This window comes from Hylaeus volcanicus, chromosome 6, assembly GCF_026283585.1.
Source record: "Hylaeus volcanicus isolate JK05 chromosome 6, UHH_iyHylVolc1.0_haploid, whole genome shotgun sequence".
Lineage (NCBI taxonomy): Eukaryota > Metazoa > Arthropoda > Insecta > Hymenoptera > Colletidae > Hylaeus > Hylaeus volcanicus.
This window is the reverse complement of record NC_071981.1, coordinates 7,502,727-7,513,473: the sequence shown is the minus strand read 5'-3', so window position 1 is coordinate 7,513,473 and position 10,747 is coordinate 7,502,727. Positions and strand designations below refer to the sequence as shown.

The 10,747-nt window shown below is 33.3% G+C and overlaps 1 protein-coding gene across 2 annotated transcripts; it reads right to left on the bottom strand.

Annotated features, from left to right (window-relative positions):
* Positions 1-4,982: 4,982 nt before the first annotated feature.
* On the bottom strand, positions 4,983-7,858 carry LOC128877791 (ubiquitin-conjugating enzyme E2 N). 2 transcript variants are annotated; one of them, XM_054125320.1, is made up of 3 exons: positions 7,377-7,858; positions 6,214-6,487; positions 4,983-6,017 (listed from the first exon to the last, which is right to left on the bottom strand). In XM_054125320.1, the coding sequence occupies exons 2-3, from the start codon at positions 6,456-6,458 to the stop codon at positions 5,807-5,809; spliced, it is 456 nt and encodes a 151-aa protein (XP_053981295.1). In that variant the 5' UTR covers positions 6,459-6,487; positions 7,377-7,858; the 3' UTR covers positions 4,983-5,806. The 2 variants fall into 2 exon arrangements, with proteins under 2 accessions (XP_053981295.1, XP_053981294.1); XM_054125319.1 differs by having other exon boundaries at positions 6,214-6,474; positions 7,377-7,854.
* Between the last annotated feature and the right edge of the window lie 2,889 nt (positions 7,859-10,747).

Here is a 10,747-nt window from a genome sequence, read left to right as displayed (position 1 = left end):
TACAAATTTTTCATGTGTATGTACGGATGCACTTGATCATGTCCCGTTATAACGGATCTCACTCTAGATCATTATCTCGATTGAAGTTATGTTGAGAAACACTTCTAATGGCACGGAATTGTTTTCTTATCTATTATCTTACTATTAATATCTAAAACAATCGAATACGTTATAAAGCGTTCATGGAACAATGAAAGAGATATACCTCCCAGTGGTGGGGATGGTTTCAGGTGCATTTATGGTAAAGATATTTGTGCATTTATGGAGACATTACTCTAAATTGATATTACTGTGTAGTATATACTGTAAATTGATAGTACTGATATTACTGTATTTCGAAAGTGGAAGAATGAGATCCATCAAACCCATTTTCGTAAAAATTAAAATTGCAATGAATCCTGTGTCCATCCAGCAGATGTCGACGTCCTCCGATAGAATCTTTTCCGAAGCATCTCCAGGAATGTTCACCGGTCCTCGCGAAGCGTCCTCGTTTCAATGCGATGAAATCGAATAACTAGGAACAAACAAGATCAAGAACGAGAGATTCCCCGCGATCTCCGATGCCCGGGGTCGATTCCTTGGCTGGTAGGTCAAGGGGATCCCCGCTATTCCAACCATTCATTCCATTCCAGGTTGGCGGCCGCGTCCGAAATTCCCAATTCACGTATCCGTCGATGGATCCTCGGTAAACCTTCTCACGCGACATTCGATACGGTCTGGATCGCTGCTGGTATCATCCACAGATATCTATACTATACCTAGATCGCTAACCTTATTTTAAAACATTTAGGTGTTACAACATTTTTTAGTCTTTGAGTATATAGACATCGAGAAGGATTGCCAGCACCGAAAATGTGTCCAAAGTCTGTGCGAGAGAGAAAGATATAGAATGATATTTGTCCTCTCTGCGCATGCGTCAAATACATTATGAATGCCATGCTATAGGTTACATTGGCGGGCTGTGTACCGTAAATGCACTCATTATCCACACTAAATGTAACGTTTATTGTAGAAAAATATGCGCATATTATCTTTACGGAATCCAACTACTGTTTATCTCAGCTAAGATCGATAACAGATGCCGAGGAATTATAAGTTGCATTATATTAGAATATAAATATATGTATTTTTATATACATAAAGCATGTAGCATGCCGAGGAATTATAAGTTGCATTATATTAGAATATAAATATATGTATTTTTATATACATAAAGCATATTATTGGGATTTTTTTATGCAGTATACAGATTTAGAAAATTTCGTATATTGAGTATACATTTCTATTAATATGATCTATTACAACAATTCATAAAACTGAAGTGCAGGGTTTCTATAGATTGTATACAAAGAGTGCAGGTCAGTGCAGGTACGATGTTGACGCATACGCAGAATAAACTAGTGAAGTTCTTCGCGCATGCGTCAAATAGGTTTTCTTCGCTCGTGTGAGGGGTTTCCTAACCTCTCATACTTTGCGTTTGGTTTTCGAATCTCTTTAAGATTCATTTATACAAACAAGACGAGAGTATATTGGTATAGTTGAATAGTCAAGTTGTGGATATCTGAAGAGGGTAAAGAACTCCAAAGAAAAAACAAAATTCATTCTTACCAGTAGTGTATGACTTTCTACAAAGCAATCATAGTACATTCGACCATAATTATTTAGATAATGCTGGTTGGGTTGCCCCTGAATGTGTTAAAAAAAAAATTCATTATAGCAAATATAAAAGTCCCTTTTAAACGAAACACCCAGTACAGTTTCAATTTCTACCATTACAGGGTTCTTTCTCGACTCGTCAATCTTTTAAACATTCTTCCGACCGCCATTGTTTGCCTATATTATTCCTCGATTTGGATCCACACCCTGCGAACACTTGTTATCGAATTCAGGAAGGGAAAGTATCCGTTGATCTATTTTTCTCTAGCGTAGCCAAGTAATCCTCAGGATCCCCCCTAACCCTGGCACGTTCAATTTTTCTAACAGAACGTGCCTTTGGCTTGGAAGATAGGTCGGGACACCCCACATTAATGGCGACCACGAAGGGAAATTAGTTTTCGGAGCTCCGAAAATCCTCGCCTTGCATCCCCTGCTCCGTGACGTACCTGCTTCCCCTGCTGGTGATACCACAGATATCTACACGACTATATATATATATACATATATAAATCGCTAACGGAGCCTCAGTACATGGCTTCAAAAAAGGGGAATGCAGAAACTTATCTTGCGTATGCGTACGTGCGTACTGTTACATGGAATTAAATATGTATATGGGGCATTCCACGCCAAATCGGGCTCCAGTTTAAATTTAGACCATTATTGAAAACGTTTATATTAATATAGAACACTCAACCGATACGGCAGGCCACAGTGTTGGTAATGTAGTATACACTGTCAATAAATTTATCGATCAGTTAGGGATCTACATGGCCAACGCTTACCATTGTTTCCAACCCATCAAAGCAACAGCTAAATATTTTCTGAAACTTGACTTTTATTTAATATTACTAATTCTTAACTCACATTAATTCTGGGACGCCCTGTATATCATTCTGTGTTATTAAATCACTGAGTGTCAAATACATATGGGGCATTCCACGCCAAATCGGGCTCCAGCTTAAATTTGAACCATTATTGAAAAAGTTTATATTAATATAGAACACTCAGCCGATATGGCAGGCCACAGTGTCGATAAGAATCTTCTGAAACTTGACCCTTGTATATCCCCCAGATTTATTTTTTTATTTAATATTACTAATTCTTAACTTACACTAATTCTGGAACAGCCTGTAGAATAATCCAGATGCAGAATAGTACTAAATAATACATAATAATACTGAATAATATAACATAATACAGAAAAATTTATAATTATTGCCATACAGAGGGAGTTTTAATAAAAGATTGGAAACTTTTGTGACACACCGTGTACGGAGTGAATCATTTTTCGTAGGTGATGGAATATGGGTGATTTAAAAAGCAAATTGACAGAAAAATTCGTAAGAGTTTGACGTCAGAGGGTGGTATCCTTGGTCGACTGTATCCGTGTACCAAATTTCGATTCACGCTCTATAAATAGAAAGCAGTACATATCATCGGATATCAATACTGGTACGTTGCTACAGTATCGAACGAATCGCGTTATTAAATGAAACCATTTGGGTCACTTATTATTAACTTCTATCAATAATTTTTTTTCAATAATTCACACCAAAAAATATTCTCAAAGTTAAAACAAAAATTGACAAAATTTTTCTCTGTAAAAAAATCACGAAAACACTTTAATATTTGGCATTTTAATAAATTGAAATAGAAATTATTGTTGCTTAGTCGGTTCTAAAAACACTATGTCGGTGACGCGGAAAAATGCAACAGAATTACAAAAAAATAAAAAAGAGTGGAAAGAGAGAAGCCCGACGAAAGGCAAGAGAGAAATTGAACCAGAAAGCCAGACGTCTACTAAAATGTTTGTATTTCCAGCACTTCCCAATATTCGACAAAATATTCCTTTTGAACTATTTTCTCGGACTCGCATCGTGTGCGTTCTATGCTGTAACAACAAATATAGTTGAAAAACGTCATTCCATATTTTTGGTGTACCAAGTGCTACCGAAATAGGCAGTAAAAATTAAGGAAACATATTGTACTCGCTACAAAGACGAAATGAAAAAAACAAACAGCGTACAAACAGTTTTTTCGATAAAAAATTATAAGTATTGTTATTAAATAGTAATAGCAATCGAACAGACCTCGATTTCGTCGAAAGTAAACCAAGGGAAGAAGAAAATGAAAAGAAATAATATTTTCTTGTAAGAATTCCACTTTCGAAATCTGCATAGTCTTATAATTAAAAATATGTTTAACAAACGTCTGTCGATAAATTACCATCCGATTGGAACCTATGTGAAGAGTAGAAGTCTTGTGCTGATAAATAGAATTCACAGATGAAAACAAATTTATTCATAATATTTGAGGCAATCATATGTAAATGTGATAATATATTTCCTGTCCATATTAAATGGTATTGACAATTTGTAAATCACAATCTGAAATTTATTTTTTTCACACGGACTTTGACATACTGACCATCTAGCAGCTACAATGGAAACTATTCTCGTTATAAACTTGGGCGTTTTGCCGCCGATGGCGCCACTATTCTTGCGTATATATATGGCCATTTTGTGTACATCGAGTTATTGTACTTATCTGATTTTTTCTCATATCTTTCCATTACTTTTATTTTGCGCCATAGGCTTTTCGATATTTTATATTTGTTATTCATAACAATATAAAAGTAGTACATAATGTAGTCCGCCACCACCGATAATCTCTTTTACCGACAGGGTATGGTTACAAGACAATATGGCGTTGAAAGTATCAGTAAAATACGGTAAAATGCCACTTTTAACTGCTCATAACTTGTGAAATAGTGGATTCATCGCCTTAAAACTAGCATTTCCGGATTTTTCTCGTCAAAATCTACAGGATTATGTAAAAGAAACTTGAACATTTTAGGTTTACCAAAGTAAAGTCCAGCCAATTAAACATTTCAATAAATAGCCATTTAAAGAGACAATTTAATTCACTGTATATTTTTCCATTGACAAAAGTATAGCCTATTTTAACGCCTTATTAGTGAATATTTTCTAACAAACAAATTTGATAGAAGTATTAAATTATTTAAACTCAATGAAACACTTGTACAATGTCTGGTACAAGTAAAGTTTAATCATATTGTTTATTTTATGCTCCTCTACTTCATTCAGCAAACCTGTATTTATAAAATATGAAGATTATAGTCATCAAGGAAAAATATTTTTATTTGTTACAGTAATATTTTTGTAGAACAAATTGTTACTTGGAATGTATATTTATTTTCTTGCAATTAAAATGAAATTCTTATGCTGCAAATGAGATTTCGAATTATTCAGAACATGTAAATGCTAAAACATACCAGAATTTTCTTTAAAAAAAATGACAACAGATTGGAGATTCTCACTTAATTCTTTATATTTACACAATAAAAATGTTGATTAACATAATAATGGGAAAAATTATATCTCATTTCAAGTTAATCAGAATTTGCTGCAAATATGGAAATAGTTTTCTTATAGTATGCTAATAAATAATGTACTGTACTATATAAATGTTATAATAGCTATACATTTTAAAAATGCAACCTCGCATACTCAAAAAATTTCAATACTTTTATACTTTCTGGAATTAATTCAATAATTGAAATATAGTTTATGCAATGTTGTACAATCGCGAAAACGATAAATGTATCAAGATTATCAGACAACTAGTTTGTAGACATAATGAAATACAGAACATGATTACAATATAATGAACGATCCAGTACTTTTGCTTTGCTTCAGGGATACATTACAGGTACCAAATGAAACCTGTAAATTACTGATTGCACAAGCCATTCTGTAATCGCATATAAAAAAAATATTTATGCAACATACTACATTCATTTACTTTTACTACAAAGGTATATTTTTTGAAGTAGAAACTAGTATTCCATTAAAATTATATATTCCTTCTGAGGTTAGAATCTTCTTACTGTTAGAAGATTCTTTACTAGTCTGCCTGCCAAACCATCGAAGAAATCTAAACACGACATCTTTGTATTCCCCGCAATATAGAAAATACAGTTTCATTCTGTTTACTCTTACAAAACTTTTATTATTTTTATAGCAAAATTGTGGACATAGGTGCAGGGTACGCAGCTGGTGCGGGTAAAGTGATCGGTAAACTCGGAAAGATAGGGGTAATGTCACTTTGCATTGTGGATAATTTGAGATCAGTTGTCCATAGCATATCTCCGAGTCCATTCTTTGGCATTACGTATTGCTTCACTTTCATTTACTTTCCACAGTTCAGCTACATCATTCGATAGAGGATCGTCTGGATTTGGTGCACTTAAAAGTGCTTGTATAGATAGTAAAACTGTTCTGATTTGAAGAGCAGGACTCCATTTATCTTTGAGAATATCCAAGCAAATCCTGCCCAATCTACATAACAAATACAAGTATTTATGACAAACAAAAATTGGGTTCTATTGTTGATTATTAAACATTGTGACATGCTTGAAGTTTATTTGCATTTTAAAGTAGTCAATCGGTATAATCATTAAGTATAAACAAATAAAGTATTTACATTGAAAGAAAGGCTGAAGAATTAAAAGAAATTACGTTCTTGAATAAATACCTGTCTATATTTGGATGATAAATTTTTGTGATAAATCTAACTTTTGGAGCGGACATCGGGTAGTCCTCTGGTAGGAACAACTCAAGTTTAAAAAGTCCACCTTCGAATGGCGAATCTTCAGGTCCAGTTACAATTACATGAAAATACCTAGCATTTGTATCATCTGGCACAGCGCTAATACCAGGAACTGGTTCTTGCATTAGTCTCTGAGTTTCTTTAATAATCCTTCGCGGTAACCCAGCCATGTTTGATGACGATCCCCTAAAAGAAAGTTCTTACACTTCCTCTAATTTGCTTTTCAATTAATAAGTACAAACTAAAATAAAACTATTTATAATTTATTGTAATCAAAGAGCAAATTATTGCTAGGAACTTATGCCTAAATAATGAGAGTATCGAAGAGTATCGATTTGTTTGAAAATCTGTTTTATTAATTCAAAAATGAATTAATACACATCTACGTAAATAACAATGAATTATAAGTATGTATGACTAAGAAAAACTTCGCTGTTCGCTATCTTACTGTAAGGAACGAAGCATAATATACCAAGAATGAATAAAAGAATTATATAAAACTGCGTTATAACCATATACATGTACAAAATGAAATGAATATCGTGATATCTTTACTAAATTCATGGCGAAAAATAAAATACACAGGCACATGTAAAATTAATAAATGACCAACAAAAATAAATGTAGGTTATCAAAGAAAGTATCGTTTTATTATCATTTCTTAAACACAATGTACACTATGAGACTTTCTAAACGATCGTACCATAAATCGCTTAAAAATCTGCTAATGAATGCCGATTTACGGTTAATTGACAGTTTGTATCCGTAGTTCTACCGCAATAATTATTTCAGACTGTTGTTCGCAATATTACGATAGTTCGAATACAATTTCATCGAATAGTTATCGTAATAATAAATGAAGCGAAACGAAATCGGCCAGAAAACGAACGAGAGCGTAATACTTGAAATATCCCCTGCAATATTTCTGCCAACCTCCAAAGCTACCGAGTAGACCTCTGCATATGCGTAAACAAAGAATTCGTGCACCAAGTCACGTACCGTGTGAAACTAAATTATACAAAAGACACGGCGATCGTGTAAGAACGTTGGAAATATGAATGGTTTACGAGTAGCAGTGAAATACATACGATTATCTGAAAATATCCCCGCGTCGCCCCGCAAAGTCTGGCAGATCGTCCGCCTCTCTTGATGGCCTTTTCTTCTAGAAGCCTCGAAATCGATTTTTAATCCTATTTTCTCCGCACGTCGCCGTCTCGTGATTATCGGCTTTGCAGCCGATCTCAAAAATCTGTTTGGGGTCTATGGCGCAACCCCAAAAGGAACACTTTAACAAAGTGTTAATTAAATTTCCACACGCAAATGTGTGCTAGAGTCTTCGCAACCGCTTCTCGCGATTCATCTTATCACGCGTTGATGGCGCTGCACGCGAAATCACTGCGTAAACCAATTTAACAATTTCATGTAGAAACACCTCTTGCTATCGACGAGCGAGGAATCCGACGACTTTTTAATTCAATTAAATCATATAGACGTACGAGCGGAAATGTTCTTGTGCGAAAATCGGGTTAACTTTATTGCGGCTGTAGTTCGCACTGCAGCATTCATGTAATCTCAGTGGTACTCAAACTTTACGCAGAGCACAACGGTAGAGGAAAGTCTTCTAAAATTAAATTCCCATTTTTATTATCCAATGAAAAATATTTTTGGGGTAATTTCTATTTTAGAAAGTTAAGAACCATTAATAATTGTACATTAAAAAGTGTCAATCAGAATAAGAGGGGTCAACCCCTTCATCGAAATTTTTTTAAAGAATATTAATTGATGAAGAAGTCTGAACAATTATCAAAAGAAAAACGCAAAATCCTACCGAATCCCAAATTTTAAGGAAATAAATATTGTCTTTAAGTTTTTCTAAATTTCTTATTTATTACTATCGGTGGGCAAAACCCTAGGTTTCGAATAAGTTTGAAGTTGGCCGATATGTTTGTCTCGTTTCCTCTTTTGAACATTTTCCAAGAGGGAAACAAGACAAACATAGCAGCGAACTTCAGATTTATTCGAAGCCTAGGGTTTTGCCCATCACTGCACTGCAGTCTATAGTAATAACTATCTAGTAATTTACTAGTAATTTACTATCTAGTGCCTTTTCACTTCAATGGCAGAGATGGGCAAAACCCTAGGCTTCGAATAAATCGGAAGTTTGCTGATGTGTTTGTCTCGTTTCCTTCTTTGGAACATTTTCAAAAGAGGAAACGGGACAAACATATCAGCAAACTTCAGATTTCTTCGAAACCTAGGGTTTTGCCCATCTCTGGAATATTTCGTCCACTTGCGGTGCGAGTGCGCACAGACTACGACATATATGTATATATCCTTCTACACTACTTCATTATCAAAGAATGGTTGACTACAAATAGTTTTTAAATAACGAGAATTTCGATCTGCCATTTCAATTGTAATACAAGACATTTTATGACAAATAGATTCTAAGTTTCGCGGTAGTTTGTTGGCCCGCACTGATACTGCATTCAAAATTACAATCATTCGAGGATTCATGAAGCGAGAAACATAAATTAAAATCGATGTTTAATTGAATTCCTGCTTCAATAATTTAACATTTTAATTCTATTTTAATAATCGTGTTTTATTAGTAAAAAAATAGTTTTCTTCGGAAGCAAGTGTGCAATTTTTACTTTCCGATCTATATGAAAGGCTAGTATGTATTTTTAATTGAAATACGTCTCGACACAATTTTTATTATGGAAATAGTACATTTTAAAAACTAATCACGTTTTCATATGTCAAATTAAATGTTATATTTTGTTCAGAAGGAAATAGAAGGAAATGTGAAAGTTTCAACACAAAATTAATAATTTGATCAAATTAAAGATACATTTTATTTAAGTATATTTTGGTAGAAATCCATCTCTGATTTCATATACATTGTAACTGATTTTATAGAGTATTATTTTCTATAAATTGGGTTATTCGGGTTCAATTGGTTGCTATGGTTGTCCAGATCTGCTTTCGTCCCTGCACCATGGTACCCCGCATTTCTTCCAGGTCCAGCTCGAGGGTAATTCGGATTACATTGATTTGCTCTATTGTCGTTGTTCCGGTCCATCTATTAAAAGAAAGTAAATTGTTAAATATACTTGAATAATTATTAATAATAATAATTATTATTAAATAATATATAATTATTTAATATGAATAATTATTAAAAATAGTTTTTTAAATATATGGATATTTGCAAATACTTAGTTTGCCAATTTCGATGTGAATTATGTAGCATTTAATGTATCTAAGTAAAGTGCAATCGCAGGTATATTCCTTGCAACAATAAGAATATAACAAATTCATTCAATTCTACTTTTTTTTTTTAGACTATTTCTGATACTTTTTTACATGAAAATACCGAACGTAAAACGAATGGTAACAAAAGTACAAAAATGACAGGAAGACTATCCATTATCAAATTGAAATTAAAAAGAATACATGAATAATTAACTAATGGGGAAATAGTCGATATTTTTAAAACAGATAGATACACAAATGAATGAATAAAACTGTACAAGTCTCATATCATACAAAAGTGCAAAATATAAGTGTTTTATAGTTACCTTTGTTTTCTTACTGTTTCACACGTTAAAGTACTTGCAGCAGATACTCTCTCGTGCTTGTTCAAAACGATTGTGTCAAATCGCAGTCTCGAGTCTGTATTTATAGCCAGTGCGCAGTCCACGACACTCACAGAAACTCCCAGGGGAACCCCACGACTGCCAACCAGTAGAGAAATTTTACTTCTCCCCCCTAAAATGTTTTATTTATGTATTTATTACAGTTTCTCACAAATAAAGATATAGTATTTAAAATTTAGTTGAATATAAATGAGTGCCGTTATGTGTAAAAATATAATCAATAAAAAAAGATCGATAACTTAAAAAAAAGAGTTGCAACTTGAAATTTTTTGGATTCTGGTCATCGGTAAACATTCTAGAATTTTGCCATGTACACCATAAACAACATTCAACACAAAACTAAGCACGAACCACCTATTTCAATTGATTAACTGCTCAATTAACACTATTTTAGTATTGTTTTGAGACTTTATTATATAATTATGGATGAAAACAAAAGTTGGCAACAGTGGAACATCCGCCAATAAAGAGCACGTCGAAATTCGGGGAAGCACCGCTCGACCGCTAGACGTTCGTGTATCTATCCGTTATAGAACGATACAAATCATTGTCGTAACACATGAATTACAAGTATAGCTTATTTCAAATCAGGATTACGAGTAATTAATTACTTTTTCCATTAACTTTCTTCTTTAATTGACAATTAATTACAAACAATGATATTAAAAATTATTTAATTAAAATTGAATTAAGCAGAGTTAATCGAAAGTCGTTTACTTGACGATTGATATGAGCGAATTTAATTGATGATATTTAATTGACGATTGATTTAAGAGGAATTAATTTAAGCTATTTAA